The following is a 19415-nucleotide window of genomic DNA, read 5'->3' as shown; positions in this document are numbered from 1 at the left end:
GTGAATCAGGCAAGCTCCAGTAGGATCTTGGGTTTGGAGTGTGGCAGTGACAACAGAAAGGGGAATACAAAGGAGACAGGTGGATACAATGTGGTTGCAGATTGGTGGGTGTGAAGAGGAAAGAATCAAAGATGCCTGAAGTTCTAAGCTTCCTGGGTTCTAATCCTTGGTTTGACTCCTACTAGCTATGGCCATTCTGGCTTACTACTTACATACATACTTTGTGATTTGGATAACTTATCTAAGCCCCAGTTTCCTCCTCTCTAAAGCAGAGATAATCCTACCTACCCCAAAAAAGGCTGATGCAAAGATTTAAGTAAAATGTAAAACCCTCCCCGTGGTGCCCAGTACACAGCACTAGATAGATGGCAGTCATTATTTGTGGGGGATAACAACAGGTTAAAAACATGAGACTGGAGTAAGGAGTTTGGGTATGAATCAATCTTCCTACCACACCTAACTCCACCCAGAGAAAGGGGTGTTGGAGTTTTATACTCCTCCTTTCCTCTGGAGGGTTTTTAATAGAGGATAGTCACCCACGCAGAGCTCTGTACAGACGGATAGCAGAGCACAGTTTGGGCTAGGATCCTAAATGAGCCAGGTTTTTTAAATTTTGTTTTTGTTTCTGATCCCCCTTAATTTAAGATGGCTGAGTTAGTAAAGCAGACTCTGGCCCAATTTACACTCTCATTTGCTGGTGAAGGAACAGAAAAATAAGAATGACCACATTACATTAATTACATGGATAGGCAAGAAAGTGTAGGGAGGGAAAAAGACCTTCCTTCGTGGTCCCACGTCCTGTGACTTGGGACCTGGAAATTAAACTGACAAAAGAGAGATCAACAAGAGAGAAGCAGTTTATTAACCCGTGAGTGCACATACCCATGCGAGAAACTAAGTGGTGAATGACTCAAAGCGTGCCTACAATTTGGGGTTTAATGTATTAACAAAGAATAATTTTGTAGAGAAGTGACAAAAGAAAAGGGGATTAGGCTTTCAGGGACAGCAGACTGCTAAGGTAAAAACGTAATGGAGGAAACGAATGGAAGATAAGAGTTCATTTAGTTAAGGTTTGCGGGTCACTGAAAGTCTGAGTTGCCCTCTTGGTAAGGGAGAGGGAGGCACCTTTACAAATAGAAATTTATGTCCTGCCTTTTAGGCGAACGGGGGCAGTGAGGAGGGCGGGCAGGGGTCTTAAAAAAAAATTAAGCTTCTGCTGTTTCTCTGCTATCTTCAGCTCAAAATTATCTGGGTGTCAAAGTGGCATGTTTTGGGGTGGCACATTCTGATCCCCTACAAAAACATAAGTGTGGCTTCTTCCCTGAGGAGGAAAGAAGGGACTGCCTGAATGTGCGGACCTCAAAGGCCAGAAACACAGACAGAGCCCTGGGTTCTCGCCCTTAAATCACAAGTGGCCCTTGACATTCGCAAAGTGCGGCCGATGGGCGTCCTCAGTTCTGTCCAGTCGGGTAGAAGACACGGAAGGTGATGCGCAAGAGAGGAGAGGGATGCTTTCCTTGGCAGCGCCTACCACCCCCGGCTCATTGCCACGTCGCACGGCCGCAGCACAGAGCGCGCTCAGCGACGCTCCAGCAGCACCCCGGGGGGCCTTGCAGAGATTTTCCCTGGAAAATGCCATCCTCAGACCGGCCTCCGGGCGGGGTGGGTAGGTCCGGCGGGCGGCGCCCTCTGCTCTCCTCCTCCCAAACAGCCCTGAACCACGTTTATGGGACGTTTAATGGGTTAGAACGAAGCGGCTAATAATTCCGCCCACGGAAGCAGGGAGTCCCTCGCAGAACCGACGCTGCCACCGCCTCCCTGAGGAAGCCACTCAGGCAGGAGGGCGCGGCTGCCGGAGAGCGCCTGCGCCACCCGGTGGCGCCAAAGCCGCGAAGGTGGGCGGAAACCATGGCAACGCGGCGAGACGTTCGCTACGCCGCGCGTGATGACGGTCTGGGGAGCGCCCCTAACGCCGGATTATGACGCAGTCGGCTGCGCGGGCCCTGCGGTCTCGCGTGACCGCGGACGCAGCCTCCTGGCCTCCAAACAGCAGCAACGGCAGAGGCGGGCGGGCGAGGTCAAGATGGTGGCTCCGCGGGCGGGGGAGGCGTTGGAGGGAGGAGGAGCCAGACCTTAGCCGGCCGGAAACACAGACACCCAGAGGCCTCCCGGGAGCCTCCGCCGCCTGCTCCAGCTCGAGAGACGCGAGCGGGCGGCGGGGCAGGCGGTGAGACAGACCGGAGAGGAGGGAGGGCGGGGGCGGAGTCGCCCGCCTTAGCCCCCGCCCCTGGCCGTGGTCCCGGGCCCTGCCCCGCGCGGCCCTGCCCGGCTCGCCCAGCCCCGGTGTGGCAGCGGCTCATGGCGGCGGTGGGGCCCCCGCAGCAGCAGGTGCGGATGGCCCATCAGCAGGTCTGGGCGGCGCTCGAGGTGGCGCTCCGGGTGCCCTGCCTCTACATCATCGACGCCATCTTCAACTCCTACTACGATTCCAGCCAAAGCCGGTTCTGCATCGGGCTCCAGATCTTCCTCCGGCTTCTTGGTAAGCGGAACCGGGTAGCTTGCGTCCCAGGACGGCTGTGCGGGCCGAGACGTGCTGCAGGGAGCGGGCACCCGCGCGCAGTCAGTGGGTAGTGTGTGTATGTGTGTTTCAGAACCAGTTTCTTTCCCAACAGAGGCATCTTTGCAGGCTGGGAGAGGGGAGGAGATGACACTTGTCTCAGAGTTGACAGCGGAGCAGTCCTCGTCAAGAGTCAGCCCTCCGTTCATTTTTGCACCCGAGGGTGGGGAGAAAGCATGGATGTGTGAGCATGCGGCTCTTTGCCTGCTGTTTCTCTTGGGGAATGAGTACTGGCTCGCCGCGTCTCCTGCGACAGCCTTGGAAAAACAGCAACTCTGCCCCATCTCGCCGTGTGTGACCTTGGGCTTGTAGTGCCAAGGCCCGGGCCTCAGTTTCCCCCTCTCCAAAATACAGAGCACTCATATGTTGTCACTTCTGTATCCCCGGGCCCACATGATCATGAAGTGTCTGCGGGAAATGACACCCAAACGAAGGAGACAGGGTTTCGAATGTCAAACCTTGAAACGATTACCAAAAATGCTCATGAAGACAGCAATACTTGTAACGAGTCTTAGCATTTTCCATGAATAGAGAAGGTATTGAAAGTCGTTATAAAAATGGCTAGAAAGTGAGGAGACTTTTCCGAGACTCCTGAAAATCACTGCCTTTGTTGTAAATGAATGGAGTGTTAACAATATCCTGTTTCATCCCCCGTCTTTACTTGCATTACCAGTGTGAGAAGCATTTATGCATAACATTTTTTTTAAAGCAGCTGAAACTTGGCAAATTTTGTTGATGAGGTAATTCTTGTGATCAGTTTTCAGTAGGCTTGTGATTTTGAAGTGTTGCTGATGAAGGGTTGATGATGAGGTCCTTATTACCGAGACTTTCTGAATTAGGAACCATCTGTTGCTTGTTTATTCCTCCAAAAGGGGGGGGGAAGTGGTGTTGAGTTTTATTATTGGCAATAACATTTTACATTTGTTTGGTACTTTATTTTTGTAAAGCATTTTCACTGTTTTTATCTAACCTAAACTTTGCACATCCCTCAGAGGTGGATGGTGCTAATCGCATTTTTTAAATGAGGTAACTGAGGGCCATAGAGACTAAGTGTTTTTGATTTTGATACATAGCAGTAAGTGGTTGCCAGAGCTTGGGCTGAAAAGTCTTCTGACATCCAGGGTGGTTCACTTTTCTCCTCTATACAGCTGCTATCCAGATACAGAATGGTATAGTAGTGATCATATGCTAGATCTAAAACTAACAGATGGGACAGTGATGCTCTTTAGCACAAGACTTCTCAGTAACCCACCAGCTACTTGATCCCAGTCATTGCTACTTACCATTACAAAAGTGTAATGCCCTCATTATATGTGGCAAGAAGGGAGCTGTGTGATTTCACAGTGCATATAATATGGAATCATCATGTTCTACACCTGAAACTAATGTGTTATATGTCAGTTATACCTCAGCTTCAAAAAGAGCATTAAGTGGTTTTAATGGTTTATGCTCAACATATTTTGCTTCATTTTGGTACTCGTAGATAAAAGTGATTTCAGTTAAATAAAGTGAAATTCGTAAGGGGGGCCTGTTGGGATGGCATTTTATTTCTGCCAGTTAGAAGCCATTCATCAAGATCATAGATTAATAGGCTCTTACTTAACTCAGTATAGTTACTTAGGGGTTCCAGCTGAGCCTGATCAACTACCAGCCCTCTTTCCCTGCCATACCCACCCACATTAGTTAGGGATATGCATGCGGGCAAGATCTGTGCCGTTTTTTGGCGTCAAGAGACTGAGAAGTGAGAAGAATTACCATTTTTGTTCCTCAACCCCATAGGATGAGAGAGAGCTTGCTAGAGAGAGAACAGAAGCTAACAGACTTCCAAGGAGCTTTATCAATTTTGGGATAACCCAAGTGCTGCTTTGGAAACTCACCGAATATGACTACAGGGATGACTTTCGTCACTTCTGTTTTAAGAGGAGGTCATGGTGGAGCAAAAAAAGAAAAAAAAAGGCCACAAGAACCAAAAAACAAAACAGCTGTGTTTGAGGGGATTCATGTATTCTTTGGCAAATGGTGTAGCCACTGCCTTGAATGTTCTTTTGACCTGCAACTTCGTATCCTTTTGAGAAGCCCTTTGAGACCAGGTGCTTAAATGCAGTGCTCTTGAGTTGAGCTTTAGGCTAAGGAGCTTTAAGGAAAAGGGAGTATTTTCCTTAATTAAATCATGTGTAGTTTAAGAACCCTGAACAGTAATTTTGGTATTTTCTTTGTAACCCATGCGTATTTTTATGGTAAATCATGGAAGCTGTATTTGGCAAGTTAAAGAATGTGACCTCAGGCAAGTGATTTAACTGCGCTGTGCCTCCCTTTTCTTAACATTTTTAAAGATGGGCAGTGATGGTCTGTCTCAGGATGTTAAGGATGGTAAGTGAGTTAGGATGTAAGCTCTTAGAACAGTACCTGGACCTAGGAAAGGCTATCTAAGCGTTAGCTATTAATAAGCTTGATAGCTTTAAAAAAAAAAATAATGCTTCAGTTAAGACCTTACTGTTAGATATTTTGGTCTTTTGAAGGCCTCAGTGAAATTTTGGTGCTTTGTACCCACAATTTTTTGTTCACACTTTGTAAGAAATACAACATATTTTCCACATCTATCACCTGGACTGCTACTTACGTTATACCAGTGTAATTTGCTAATTTTTCATACTTGTGAGAATGATAAAATTCTTTTTTTAAAGAATGTTTGTTTGTTTGTTTATTTTTTAGAGAGAGAGAATCCTCAAGCAGGCTCAGCACTGTCAGCGCAGAGCCCAACATGGGGCTCCATCTCACAAACTGTGAGATCATGACCTGAGCTGAAATCAAAAGTCGGACGCTTAACCGACTGAACCACTCAGGCACCCCAGAATGATAAAATTCTTAAAAACTGGTTTTGTTGCTAAAGATTTACCCTGAATGAGAACAAATGTCTTCAATTTTTGAGGCCCATTCAGTGGGGCAGCTTATGTTGTTACTGAAAGTGACAGATTTGTGTGTAAAAGCTACCAGAGGATAGTTGAAATTAATTGTTCTATCTAGTTGTTTTTTTTTTTAATAATCGTTGACCTCTCAATACTACTGTCTGTAAATCTCAAAACTTGTCAAATCTCATCTTTTTCTTTAAAATGGAATTGTAAACATGGAAATCTATTCTCTAGAAAGCATTACCAATTTTATATCTGGTCTCTGAAAAATTTACTCCTCCTACAAAAATGTACCACCACTGCACTTGCATTTGGTATCCAACTAATACGAGAATTTCAGCAGGTTAGAATATAAAGCATCTCATTTTGGAGACCCAAAAAATACGAATCACAGCATATGGAGTATTTAAGAATATTAAGCTATTCTTAGGAGGTGTTAAATGCTAAATGAAATGCAACCCAGTGCAGCATAATGCTGAATTAGCAAATCTAAATCCAAGGCAGAAAACGCAAGCGGACGAGTTTGATAGTATTACTCATGTAATGATAATTCATTGAAGTAGAAAGGCCTTTCTAAACACAAGGAAACCCAGAAGTTACAAGGAAAAAATTGATAAATTTGAGCGCATAAAAATGGAAGACTTTTTTTGTGACAAAACTTTTTTAAAAAATTCTTAAAAATGACAAACTGAGGGGAAAGTATTCACACTGTATAAGATTGAATAAAAGTTTTACTTTTAAGAAAAGACTTACTTAAAGAAAAACTTAAACTCCCGGAGAAGAATGGGCCCAAGATAAAGTAGTTTCCAATAAATGAAATGCAGATGGTCAGTAAGCAAAAACAAAAAACAAAAACTCAGCCTCATTTACAGTTAAAGAACTGCAGGCAACAAGATTTCAGTTACCAGACTGGTGAAGAGTTCAGCATTCAAATAAAAGTTATACTATATACAAAGTTCAAATAAAGTTATACAGTTTTGGTATGCTGTCACTTCTGTGTAAAGCCATTTGGTTCTATCTCTTGAAATCCGTCATCCATCTTTTGACTCAACAATTCCAATTCTAAGAATTTGACCTAATGATATAATTGTACTTGTGCAAGACTATGGGAAAGGATTTTCATGGCAGCATTGTTGGTAATAACAAATTGTTGATCTAAATATCTATTAGATATCTAACTTAGGTAATCTAAATATCTAAAAGGAATCTGTTCTTTATATTAGGTTTAGACATAAAATGGAGTTTTTGGTGGTATAGAAAGAACTCAGAAAACCTTTGAAGTGAAAAAACAGTGAAGCAATAGTAATTTTGACACCATAGGGATAGACTGGGGATTTTCAACAGCAACCCTATTGATGTTTTGAACTGGATAATTCTTGGGGGGGGGGGCATTGGGGAGGGTTGCTGTTCTGTGAATTATAGGATTTTCAGCAGCATCCTTGTCCTGTTCCCATTACATACCCATTAGCATCCCTCTTCCTCCTTTTGTGACTGCTAAAAATGTCTCTAGACATTTAGATATTACCAAATGCTGGGTGTGGGTGTGGGGAAGTGGGGTTGGGGCAAAATCTGATCCTAGCTGAGAATCACTGAGATAGATAAATAGACCAAAAGCACAGAATAGAAACCCCAGAAACAGAGCATCCATGTATATAGAGAAACTTGATGTGTTTCAGAGGTAGAATTGAAGTATGTACATTGAGGTAAATACAGACTATTCAGGTAGTGGTCATTTAGTTACATGGAAAAAATTACACTGGGTCCATACCTCACATCAATATATAAGTAGTTTTAGGTGGATTAATACCTAAACGTGAAAAGCAAAACTTTAAAAATTTGTAGAAGAAAATATAGGAGAATATAGAGTTTTTTTAACCTTCGAGTAAGGGAGAAATTCTTTAAAAATGTATGAAAGTAAATGTATAAATAAAGATTGGTAAATCCAACAATATTAAAATTAAAAACCTCTGTCAATCAAAAGGCAGCAGCAGAAATGTGAAAAGATCAGCCACATCCCTGCAGAAGATATTTGCTTACAGATAACTGATAAAGAATTTGTAGCCAGAATATTTTTAAATGTCTACAATTCAAGAAGGAAAAACCGCTCCATAGATAAATGGTCAAAAGATGAATTGGCAATTCACAGAGAAAGAAACATGGTCAATAAATCGGAAGATGCCCTCTTTGATGAGTAATCAGAAATGCAATTTTTAAAAAAGATAATAAAAACTCCACTATTACAATGACATCCTCTTTGGATAAGAGGCAAAAAGAATGAGTTCGTGAATGTGTGTTTGCTTATGCAAAACTTTGTTTACTCTTCATTTTATACCCATACCTTCTGACTTTAAAAAAATTATACTCACATTTCTTTTTTTTTTTTTAATTTTTTTTTTTTCAACGTTTATTTATTTTTGGGACAGAGAGAGACAGAGCATGAACGGGGGAGGGGCAGAGAGAGAGGGAGACACAGAATCGGAAGCAGGCTCCAGGCTCTGAGCCATCAGCCCAGAGCCCGACGCGGGGCTCGAACTCACGGACCGTGAGATCGTGACCTGGCTGAAGTCGGACGCTTAACCGACTGCGCCACCCAGGCACCCCACATTTCTTTTTAATAAAAACGTTAAAAATCTTAGTTTAGAAGCAAAAATTTAGTTTTCTTATTAATAAAAGACTTAGAATACCCTTTTAAACCCCAAATGAGAATTCTGTAGAAATACTTTATGCTCTCGTTTATTTATCAAGTACACCTACAGATTAACATTTCAAGATATTTTATTTACTTGGTCTACATTTGATTGCTTGGGACTCTCTTTGGATTACGGTAATCATGACATTTCTGTGTTGTTCATTCTTTGTTAGGCATTTAAATGTTTTTCCATAGTTTCCTTTAGATTGTGTTTAAAAGGTATTTAAAGATATCTGGAGAGTTATAAATGTTATGTCTTATTTCCTTCCAGTTTTTAGTCCTCAGTTTCTAGACAGGGTTAAAGGTATGAATGGACTTTACACCTAAAGGGGTTAAACACTTTGTTGTGCGCCACGCATGGCAGTGTTTGTTTTGTTTGCTTATTTTGGTAATCAAGTTGAAAAGGCCCTGAACTCTTTCATGAATAGAGTTTGTATGTATCTTCCAAGCTCCTGAATTGATTTTGATACTTGGCTCTTTTCCTACTGTGAGAACTTCAGTGGAACTCTAATCACTGGGTACTGAGATCCCTGATCTCCAGTGTCCAAGGTGATTTTTCTTCATAAAGTAGCATTTATATATAGTCTTGATTGCTTCTTCAGGTTACTCTTAAATCCTAATGAGAAATCTACCCCTGCGCTTAATTTTCTTAGGCCTTCAGGATAAATACCAAGAGTTTTATGTCTGAAGTTGTAAAAATGCAACACACTTTGGTATTATTTCAATGTTAAAAGGCCATAAGAGGGAACGTTACTTGAGAGACTTGTTACTTGGCACGTGGGCTTTTTCTGTGAGATGAGAGCTGATTTTTCCTACATTCCATACATAGGAACATGAGCATAAAAGAAAACTGTAAGAACCTTACATGCAAACTTTGGGTAGGAATTAAAATAATTGTAAACTATTCTTGAAATGTTTTGTCATTACTGTAGCCTGGAGTAGAATTTTAATCACGAAAAGTAACAGTTTCTTCCTGTTACTTGCTGGGGCGCATCCAGACTTGGAGTATAGTCTCACTACGTTGGCCATCATCTCCCCCTTTTTTCCTTTGACACATTTGCATGAAGCAAAATAGCACTTTTTCTACAGAAATATTTGTAAAAATCCAGTCATTCCTTCATTTGTGTATAAAAATAAGCTTTAAGGAAAAGAGCTGTTAGAATAAAAAGGACTGGTTTATAAATTACAACAGAGTTCATGGTTATTCACAGGTAAAGATTAATTTACCATTTTGTGGATAGCGAGTTGACAAAAATAATTTATAGTCCCTGTTTGGCTTTCTCCATTTTAAGTGGCATAAAATAGGACTGAAGTTATTTGGGTTTTATTTTGACTTATTTTAGGAGATTAGGTTAAGTTTTGTCTCAGGAAAAATACCTTTTTTTTTTTTTTTTCCACATAGAAAAAGTAAGATTACACATAGTGGGTGAGTAAATTCTGTTTCCTGTACCGTACATGAAAAATGTTTCTAATCCAACCCAAAAACCCATTTTCTAGTGAAAGGGCCTGTTCCCACCTGTCAGCTCTTTGGGAGATTATCAGTGACCACTTGCTCCAGGAATTAGGTGGTTCTTGTGCAGACATGTATGTGTCTTTCAGGTGATTGTGCCCTTCTCTCCTTTTCACGAATAATCTGACACGTGAGCACAGGATAAATTTTAAGTTCATAGGCAAAGCCATCATTGAGAACTAGCCCTCGCTTTTTTACATGCAATAGACTGTAAAATGCCTCCATTGTAATATGCAGTGTCTTTCTTGATTACGTGTTGAAATAAGGTGGGTAGATGATGTTTTTGGCGTTTGCCACTTTTTCTGTACTCCAAGCTCTGGTTTCTCAGTTTTGTCTTACCTTTCCATAGGTTTCAGTTTCCAGGTGGGCTGTATTTTGCAGTTACCTTTACAAATATAATCTAGAACGCAGCAGAAATATTTCCCCAATGTGACTTCAACGAACAATGAAATAATTGTATTTATTTTCTGCAGAATATTTTAGGATCCATAGATGTACAAGGTAGGAACCTTGCTTGCTATCAAGAATACATTGTATAGCAGGGTAGATGACGTACTCAGATACCTACAAACTACATCAGGTAGTATAGGAGTATTGGGCGTTTCCCCAGGTTCTGTGGGTAAGTTGAAAGATCAGTCACTACCAGAGAAAATGGGTCGATTGGATGGGTAGGATTCAGACAGGGATTTGGGAAGCCCATCATACCAAGCAAAGAGAAGAATGTAAACATAGCTGCAGTTGTGGCAGAGAAAGGGGTATGTTTGAGAAAGAAGTCTGGACTGGTGGTCTGTGTTGGGAGGAGCGCTACTCTAAAGCTCGTTGGATCCTTGAATGTTTGGACAAGGAATGTAGATTTCACTTGATAGTAATTTCAAGAGCCACTGCTTTGGAGCATAGAAATGAAGAAAGGCAGTTTGGTGATGGACTGGATAGATTTGGACAAGAGCTTTTAGGCACCAGCTAACAGGTTGGTGTCGCTGAGTAAAGGGACATAATAGGTGTTAGCAGAATTGGCAAATAACTGTCAAAGTTGGAGGATGTGGGGCTAGAGGTGCCATTAAGAGAATAATGGTACGTGTAACTGAAATTGGAAATTGCAAGAACTATTTGAAGTGAGTTAGGTTTTAGAAATTTTGAGTGTTTCAGTTGTAAGGTAGAGGTGGAACTAGGTGAATATTTGGATATTGTTTCCATAGTTGAAACCTTGGGCAATAATGTTTATTGTGACCTCACTTAAATTTGTCAGAGTTGGGGTGCCTGGGTGGCTCGGTCTGTTGAGTGTGTAACTTTGGCTCAGGTCATGACCTCACTGCTCCTGAGTTCAAGCCCCACATCGGGCTCTGCTGACAGCTCGGAGCCTGAAGCCTGCTTCAGATTCTGTCTCCGTCTCTCTGCCCCTCCCCTGCTCATGCTCTGTCTCCCTCAAATATAAAAAAAATAAAAACATGAAAAAAATTAAAAAAAAAAAAAAACTTGTCAGAGCACAAAGAAAGATGATCCTGGATGCATGTCACACTGTACATTGGTTACATACAGAGTGTGGGGGGAGGGCTTTATCATTTTAAAAAAATGTTTGAGAGCGAGCACGAGCAAGGGGAGGGACAGAGAGAGAATCCCGAGAAAATCTGTATACTGATAGTGCAGAGCCTGATATGGGGCTCAATGTCATGAACCATGAAAACATGACCTGAGCTGAAGTCAGCAGTTGGATGCTTAACCAACTGAGCCACCCAAGGCGCCCCTTATTACCAGTTTTTAAAACAATGTTTTGGTTTTCTAAATGTTACTTCTGTAATTTAGAGAATAAAAAGGGTTGACTATTTGTAGTAAAAGATACAGTAATTACAGGAAAAAAGAGAACTTTGGAGGATGTTTCTGAAATCTGCAGGAAAGTATGTAGAAAAAAAAAACCCCTGATTTTGGACCCATGGGAGAATGCAGATTTAAGGAGCAGGAAAAATAAAAGCCAGCAGGAGTTCTCTGTTTGAGGAAAAGGAGGCCTTAGGTGTAATTATAAAAGTTAAACTTGATTTCCTAAATGTGACTTTTAAGAAAAAGGAATCTAAGGTTTAATAGGCAAATATTTGCATTTTGATTATTTTTAATTCTTAATGTTTTTTTTAAAGTAATGGAATTGTTTTAAATATTTTTAGTGATTATGAAATTATAAAGGATATGTTCTTTCAAGATTTTAAAACATTAAAATGTATGTATCACTACAAACTGATCTTGAAGATAATTTTGGGGTCTGGACATACAGTACTACTGGAATTACTTTGGGAATTAGAACATAAAGGAGTAAGATTTTTTAAAATATTGTTCGGTCTGTTCTGGTGAACTCTGACTTTACAAAACCTTTATTGGCCTTTAAACCTAAATTGTCTTGAGGCTTAGTTAAGTTCGTAACTTTGAAAATATTCGTATTTCCTGAGTAAGGGGAGAATGGCATAATTATTAGTAGAAAAACATTCTTAAAAATGTTGTGTTCAAATGACCTGTTCTTTCTTTTTTTTTTTTTTTTTTTTTTCTTCTCTCTCGTTTAGGTATATTTGTATCCAGTATTGTTCTGATCTTGTCACAACGATCACTTTTCAAGTTTTACATGTACAGTTCGGCCTTTCTATTAGCTGCAACTTCAGTGTTGGTAAATTATTATGCTTCTTTGCACATTGACTTCTATGGTGCCTACAACACATCAGCTTTTGGAATTGAGCTGCTTCCTCGCAAAGGGCCCTCACTATGGATGGCACTCATCGTTCTCCAGCTGACCTTGGGCATTGGATATATTACACTACTGCAGATCCATTCCATCTATTCACAGTTAATTATTTTGGATCTCTTAGTTCCTGTAATAGGCCTGATCACAGAGCTGCCATTACACATCCGAGAGACTTTAGTTTTTACTTCTTCCTTGATTCTCACGTTAAACACAGTGCTTGTCTTGGTAGTGAAACTTAAGTGGTTTTATTATTCTACACGATATGTTTATCTTTTAGTGAGGCACATGTATCGAATTTATGGATTACAGTTATTAATGGAGGACACATGGAAGAGGATTCGTTTTCCAGATATACTGAGAGTCTTCTGGCTAACAAGAATTACAGCTCAGGCTACGGTGTTGATGTACATCTTAAGGATGGCAAATGAAACTGATTCCTTCTTTATTTCTTGGGATGATTTCTGGGACCTCATTTGCAATCTTATAATTAGTGGATGTGATTCTACACTAACTGTACTGGGCATGAGTGCTGTAATTTCCTCAGTAGCCCATTATTTGGGCCTTGGAATATTGGCTTTTATCGGATCCACTGAAGAGGATGACAGGCGACTTGGCTTCGTAGCACCTGTTTTATTTTTTATTTTGGCTCTTCAGACTGGTTTAAGTGGGCTAAGACCAGAAGAGAGACTTATTCGCTTAAGTAGAAACATGTGCCTTTTATTAACTGCAGTCCTGCATTTCATCCATGGGATGACAGACCCTGTATTAATGTCTCTCAGTGCCTCTCATGTGTCATCTTTTCGTAGACATTTTCCTGTGCTCTTTGTCTCAGCTTGCCTGTTTGTTCTTCCCGTTTTACTCAGTTACGTGCTTTGGCATCACTATGCGCTAAATACGTGGTTGTTTGCAGTTACGGCCTTTTGTGTGGAACTCTGCTTAAAAGTAATTGTTTCTCTCACTGTTTATACATTATTCATGATTGACGGCTACTATAATGTCCTTTGGGAAAAGCTTGATGATTATGTGTACTATGTTCGTTCAACAGGCAATATTATTGAATTTATATTTGGAGTAGTGATGTTTGGAAATGGGGCTTACACGATGATGTTTGAGTCAGGAAGTAAAATTCGGGCTTGTATGATGTGTCTACATGCATATTTTAACATCTACCTACAAGCAAAAAATGGCTGGAAGACATTCATGAATCGTAGGACTGCTGTTAAGAAAATTAATTCACTTCCTGAAATAAAAGGGAGCCGCTTACAAGAGATAGATGATGTATGTGCAATCTGCTATCATGAGTTTACGACCTCTGCTCGCATCACGCCATGTAATCATTATTTCCATGCACTTTGCCTTCGGAAATGGCTGTACATTCAAGATACTTGTCCAATGTGCCATCAAAAAGTGTACATCGAAGATGACATTAAGGATAACTCAAATGTATCTAACAACAATGGATTTATTGCACCGAATGAAAATCCAGAGGAAGCTATAAGGGAAGCTGCTGCTGAATCTGACAGGGAATTGAACGAAGAGGACAGTACAGATTGTGATGATGATGTTCAAAGAGAAAGAAATGGAGTGATTCAGCAACACACAGGCCCTGCGGCTGACGAGTTTATTAATGATGATACTGACTGATTAAAATAGCATTTGCTAATCATTGAGGTATTTGTTTAAAATTCAGTTCATCCAAAATGGAGTAATATGCTTCACTTCAGTGTGTAACCAAGCACAAAAACAGTATCCATGTTGAATCTGTGAATGGTTTTCCGTTTACTGTGATGTGCTACTGTAAATATACCTCTTTAATTACTTCTGGTCTCTTTGGTGACCTATTTAAATTTGTGTACATTGTTGTACATAGAATAAAATGTTTTCACGTTTTTATGACAAAATTTGAACAACTAGCTTTTTAATAGATGTAATGATAATACAGTGCATCAACTGTGCCAAAGATTCCTCAATGAAAGCATATGAAAGTATCTAACTGTGGACCTTAGTTTTTCTTTAAAATGGATGGGAGGAATGAAAATGCAAATCAGAGGAAACCACATTACGTGAAAGAAATAAAATAATTTGGACCAGAGGATAAAAGCTATACCTGGGGTATTTTAAAACAAAGGCAAAATAGGCTGCCGGAAGAGACTTTCTTGAAATTTGAGAGCAGCCCCTTGTGGAGCTGGGGTGGAAAGTCATGATTCAGAGATTGTGTAAGAGTTGAGAAACAGGTTTATCTCAACTAAACTTTGGGATATAAACCAGAATGTGCTACTTGTTTAATTTTGATGTAACAAAACAAAACAAAAACCCAGTATGCTTACTGGCCATTCTGTGTTTGCAGCGCTGACATAAAATTGTCCTTTCAGACTTTGGAAGAGATTACAAGATGAAATATTTGGGAGTTTTCATTGATGTAAACTAAGACATTAGTTGACATTAAAAATTTTTTGATCTGACTTTATGGATTAAAAATGAGGGGGATGGTGTGCAGTAACATACAATAACTTTCCATTCAACTTCCAGAGCATTTCTTTATTCAGTCCTTTAAGGTTTACCATGAAATTTTACATACATGATGGAAAATGGAAAGGACACACTAATTACATGTCAGGAAAAAAGATTTTAATGGTGTTGTTATATAGTGTATTGGCTAATTCCAGTGGATCCTGCTCTCTCACTGCTGACATTATCTCCAGTATTTGACTAAAAGAGAAAACAAAAATGGATGGTTATTTCCAAGTACCTGCTCAGTTTTAAAGGTTTTCTCTTCATCCATGCAAAGGAAGCTCTTGTACTAGCACCTTTAACATAACAAGCTTTAACCAGCTATAAAGTTTTCAACAGAAAGGCTGAACTGCTGCCATATTTAAAATAGGGTAAGTTGAGACAAGGACCAGGTTCAAATAAATTCTAAAACCAGCCCATATCATGTCTACCACAAATTAATGGAACTAACCCAGTGAAGACGACGAGCTCTTTCAAACCGTAAGTCATTATGCATTCATTAGTGGGTCATGATGAATTTTCAGAAAATTGTAAGAAAAGGAAAAGTACATTGCACTTAAGGGAAGTACTGTTTCATTTTTGTTTGGTTTTATACGTACATGTGTGCCGAGTCGCAAGGTGGGTGGCATTGTGGGTACAGCAAAGTTTGAGCACCGCTGCTAAGAGAATTAGTCTCAAAGGACAGCAGGAAATTGCTGCATCATCATTAGCACAGTGACCGCAAAGGAAGTTACAAGTTATTTACTTGGCATAATGCATGGTTATTGGGGGAGGGGGCAGGAGACGTGCTTTCTCCTCTGTACTTTTTCCCGGCACGATCAAGAACAGCCTGGGGGTCAGATCTTTCAGTTTCTCTGCCTAGAATAATCATCATCGTGAGTGTTCTCTAGCCGTACTATATGTAATGTTTTTATACATGAATTAGAAAGTTCTGAAGTCCAAATTAAACATTTAAATATTCTTTGTGTTAAGTTTTTTGTCCCTGCTATGGGTTTCTTAAATATAAGCAACTAAAGGAATTAGGGACAGAGATTAGAGACTTACTGGAATTTTTTAAGTACATAATCGTAACACAAAAGCTTCGCTTAATGTAGACTAAATTTTTATTATCTAGATCAAAGGATGCTAAAAGCAAATCTGTTAACATTTAAATTGACATTAAGGACCCAATTTTCTTAGTAAACTACAGAACTTTCCTCTGTTAACTACTCAGAATTAGAACTTACCTGCATAATGTGTGAAATCAGTAAGGTTCCTGCCACCCATCTCCTTTTTCAGTCCTTTCTCTGTGCTGATATGTTAACAGCGTTTTAAAAACAACTGCCATTTTCCTGCTGAAAGTCCTTGGGTCCTGGTGAAATCTAAACTACTAAGGTTGGCATACAGGAGCCCTCACCAGTCTTCCCAGACTTATTACTTACCCGTGCATCCTACTTTTTGTCACAGTAAACTCACTGTTTCCCCTCTGAGCAGCCAAGCCCTTCTGCATCCTGCCTTTGCTCAAGGCGTCTGTCCTGGTCTGGCCTAACTCCCAGTTGCACTTTGTGACCAGTTGAAATGTCACCTTAGTTAAGCTACTTCCCCACAAGGCAGGCAGTGACTATGTCCTGTGCTCCTAGTCATATATTCATACCTCTATAACAGAACTAACATCTTGGATTATACTTTCTGCTGCTTTGCTTCAGGAGGGCAAGGATTCCTGTCTGACACCTTCAACGTCTTATCCAAAGTGTCTGGCAGAATGTGTCTCGTCATCTGCTGGGTGGATGCGGGCAGGGACTTTGATTCTTCTATGTAACCTCAGTAACTTACACCTTCCTGACATACAAGAGCTTCAAAATGTGTTTCATGGAATTTATAATCTAAAAGGGAGAAAAGATCTCTATAAAGATAATTAAAATATAAAACTGTTAATAGATGGGATTGATAAAAATGACTTTTTAAGTAGGAATTAATTAGTAATTAGCGTTAGACTAGAGGCATGTGTGTTTTTGAAATGTGGTTTAAAAACTTTCAGTTTGTAAATGCTGGCTTTCCCAAGCTCAGCCTCCTCAACTGGTATTCATAATTGCAGCTGAGACTCCAGCTTTCTTGCTTAACAGTCTGCACTTGGAAGACCACAGAATTTTGTTTTACAGATGTGTAACCTAGGTCCAGAGCTATACTGTACTTAACATCAAGGCAGTATAGAAAACTGACTTGGATCCCCGTTGGCCAATACTTCCTCTAAGCTGGCTGCTGGAAAAATACCAGTTTGTTGTCTCTAGTGTCTCTTTAAATCTCCGGAAGATTCAGAAATAATTGTCTTCTGACAATCTGCAGGTAGCTGCCTTTTATAAAAGTTACAAGTGATTCTTTACTAGCCAGGATTTAAATGTATTCCTCAGCCTATGGGTTTTAAAACATTTGGTTTTAAAATCCTTGCCAACAACAGAATGTTAACAAAGGAAAATCTTTCCAGTATTATTTTTGTAGAATAATTTTTCACTTTTCTGCCTGCTGCATTTTAGATCTTATCTGATACACTTACCTGTCCTGTTAAAAGCTACTTAAAAAATGTATATGAAAGGAATTATTACAACCTAAAATTAACAGTTCAATTGCCTGAACTGGTAAACCATACTTGATTGATACAGTCTAGATTTAAATTATCAGCTTATGCAAACAAAAACTGGATGTGCCCATTAAAATGATACAAAGTTAACCTGTAAGTTACATGCTCTATAGCTCCTTAACAGTTAGATGGGTAAACAGCCCTTCTTTTCACATGCTACATGTATTATAATCAAAAACTAATTCTGAATTTTTTTTTCTCCTTTTGGGGTAGAAAAAGGAAATCCTTTCTATACCTTGCCCTTTTGTTCAGGGGCTCAAAGAAATGTGTTACTTCTTAGGTTTATTCAGGTTGTCAATTCATTTAAAATACAGATACCATTAAAAAGGTCTCCTGCTAAGAATGCATTTTTATAACCATCAGCCAGGAAGCAGTATGAGAATCTTTTCTGCCTTTCCTACAAAATGACAAATAGACCAAAATCACATGAAGTTCTTACTGCTGTAATATAACCACTTTTATTGAGCTGAGAGGTTGAAATGATATGAAGAGGGGCAGAGACAGAGCAACTTAGTAGTGCAAATCCTTCCAAATCCTTTCAAAATGGTGGCCTTTGAGCTGAACTTCATTTGAATTTCACCCAACTTTAGTCCCTTGAGTTCATTCTGTAAGTGGCATTTGGTAGTTGACTTTAATGTTCTGAAGACCAAGAAAACAAAATACTTACATTATATGGCAGGGTTCATTCCTGTCTTTCACACAGTGCCCATTTTCCCACTTCTTTTTGGTAGGAAACGAAGTTTTTACATATTTTGACCCAGCATGTGTACTTTTCACTCCACACCAAGGTGCATCTGGAGTTGAGCAAAGAAAGAAGTCTCTTCAGAGATTTACCTTTCAAATTACTGATTTTTTTAAAAAAGTTTTAAATGTCTATTTTTGTGTGAGAGAATAGGGGAAGGGCAGAGAGAGAGAGGGAGACACGGAATCTGAGGCAGCCTCCAGGCTCTGAGCTGTCAGCACAGAGCCCAATGTGGGGCTCGAGCCCACGAACTGTGAGATCGTGGCCTGAGCCGAAGTCGGACACTTAACTGAGCTGCCACCCAGGCGCCCCTCAAATTACTGTTTTTGTAATGAACGTTATCAAACAAATAATGTAAATTCCTAAATACAAGCTATGATTGAAAGCAAAAAAAAAAAATCTAAGCACAAGATTAAACCTTGAACTCTACAAATTTTTAAATGCATTTTTAAAATTTTAATTGCTTTTTAGGAGTCTTATTTTTTTTCTGCTAACATTACTGTTGGTGTATGACATACTTTTTAAAAAAGAAAGCTAAAAGAACACCAATTATAACCAGAAAAAAGTTAAACCTCTATTTGCCTCTCCTGAATGGAAAACAGTGGCTTTCAATACTAGGATTATTCACTTACCTCTTTCTTTAATAAAGAATTGTAAGAATTTACACATTTTACAAGCATTGTGCTTTTAATAAAATAATTTGTCATGACTCTCCAAGGAAATAAACCTGATTCTTCAGAATGGCTTAGTCTTGACTTTACTAAAAAGTCCATATGTGTAAGTAAAGCCTTAAGTTCAGGGCTAGGTAAAATTTTTAGCTTCTAACCTTGTTTTAAGAGGCAACAGATTAATTTCTAAAATTCTTTGACTAAACCAGTTTGATTTAAATTTATGTACTTGAAAAGTATCGTAGAATTAAGCCATTACAAAGATGACATTATGTAAAAAAATGTTTTGAAGATTTTGAAACCCTGAGGTGAAATAAGACTACTAGTTTAATAAAATATTTATAACCTCCTTAGTCACCACATATTCTGACATCCCATTTTTAAGTGCTTGGCTTAGTCAAACTTCGAAAATTGAGAAACTTGATTGGATACTTTT

The 19415-nt window shown here is 39.7% G+C and overlaps 3 protein-coding genes across 11 annotated transcripts in view; 2 read left to right on the top strand and 1 right to left on the bottom strand.

The window, feature by feature from the left end:
* TRMT12 (tRNA methyltransferase 12 homolog) overlaps nucleotides 1–14432 on the top strand; it is a 28026-nt gene extending 13594 nt beyond the window's left edge. Inside the window, exon 2 of the mRNA XM_032591952.1 lies at nucleotides 12269–14432. The gene's annotated coding sequence lies outside the window, so the exon portion shown is untranslated. The remainder of the gene's footprint in view (nucleotides 1–12268) is intronic.
* RNF139 (ring finger protein 139) lies at nucleotides 2070–15915 on the top strand. The gene is made up of 2 exons (XM_030304477.1): nucleotides 2070–2539; nucleotides 12269–15915. Exons 1-2 carry the CDS (start codon nucleotides 2359–2361, stop codon nucleotides 14086–14088), a joined length of 2001 nt encoding a protein of 666 aa, XP_030160337.1. The 5' UTR covers nucleotides 2070–2358; the 3' UTR covers nucleotides 14089–15915.
* Nucleotides 14962–19415, bottom strand: part of TATDN1 (TatD DNase domain containing 1) — a 44748-nt gene continuing 40294 nt past the window's right edge. For 8 of the 9 annotated variants that reach the window (XR_004343194.1, XM_030304480.1, XM_030304481.1 and 5 more), the window contains 2 exons: nucleotides 18237–18363; nucleotides 14962–15153 (listed from right to left, as the gene is read on the bottom strand). Coding sequence is in view for 7 of the 9 variants with exons in the window: in XM_030304480.1 (XP_030160340.1) it covers nucleotides 15051–15153; nucleotides 18237–18363 (230 nt within the window). In the remaining 2 variants the exon portion in view is untranslated. Of the gene's footprint in view, nucleotides 15154–18236; nucleotides 18364–19415 lie in introns of those variants that run through there. The other variant, XR_004343193.1, reaches the window with a different exon arrangement.

Source organism: Lynx canadensis, chromosome F2, assembly GCF_007474595.2.
Source record: "Lynx canadensis isolate LIC74 chromosome F2, mLynCan4.pri.v2, whole genome shotgun sequence".
NCBI classification, from domain to species: domain Eukaryota; kingdom Metazoa; phylum Chordata; class Mammalia; order Carnivora; family Felidae; genus Lynx; species Lynx canadensis.
Note: the sequence above shows the minus strand (reverse complement) of the source record. Positions and strands in the feature narration are given on the sequence as shown.

Coding starts and splice junctions, on each gene's coding strand:
- RNF139 (XM_030304477.1), top strand. CDS start 2,359: ATGGCGGCGGTGGGGCCCCCGCAGCAGCAGGTGCGGATGGCCCATCAG. Junction 2,540..12,268: donor GATCTTCCTCCGGCTTCTTG/GTAAGCGGAACC, acceptor TCTCTCGTTTAG/GTATATTTGTATCCAGTATT.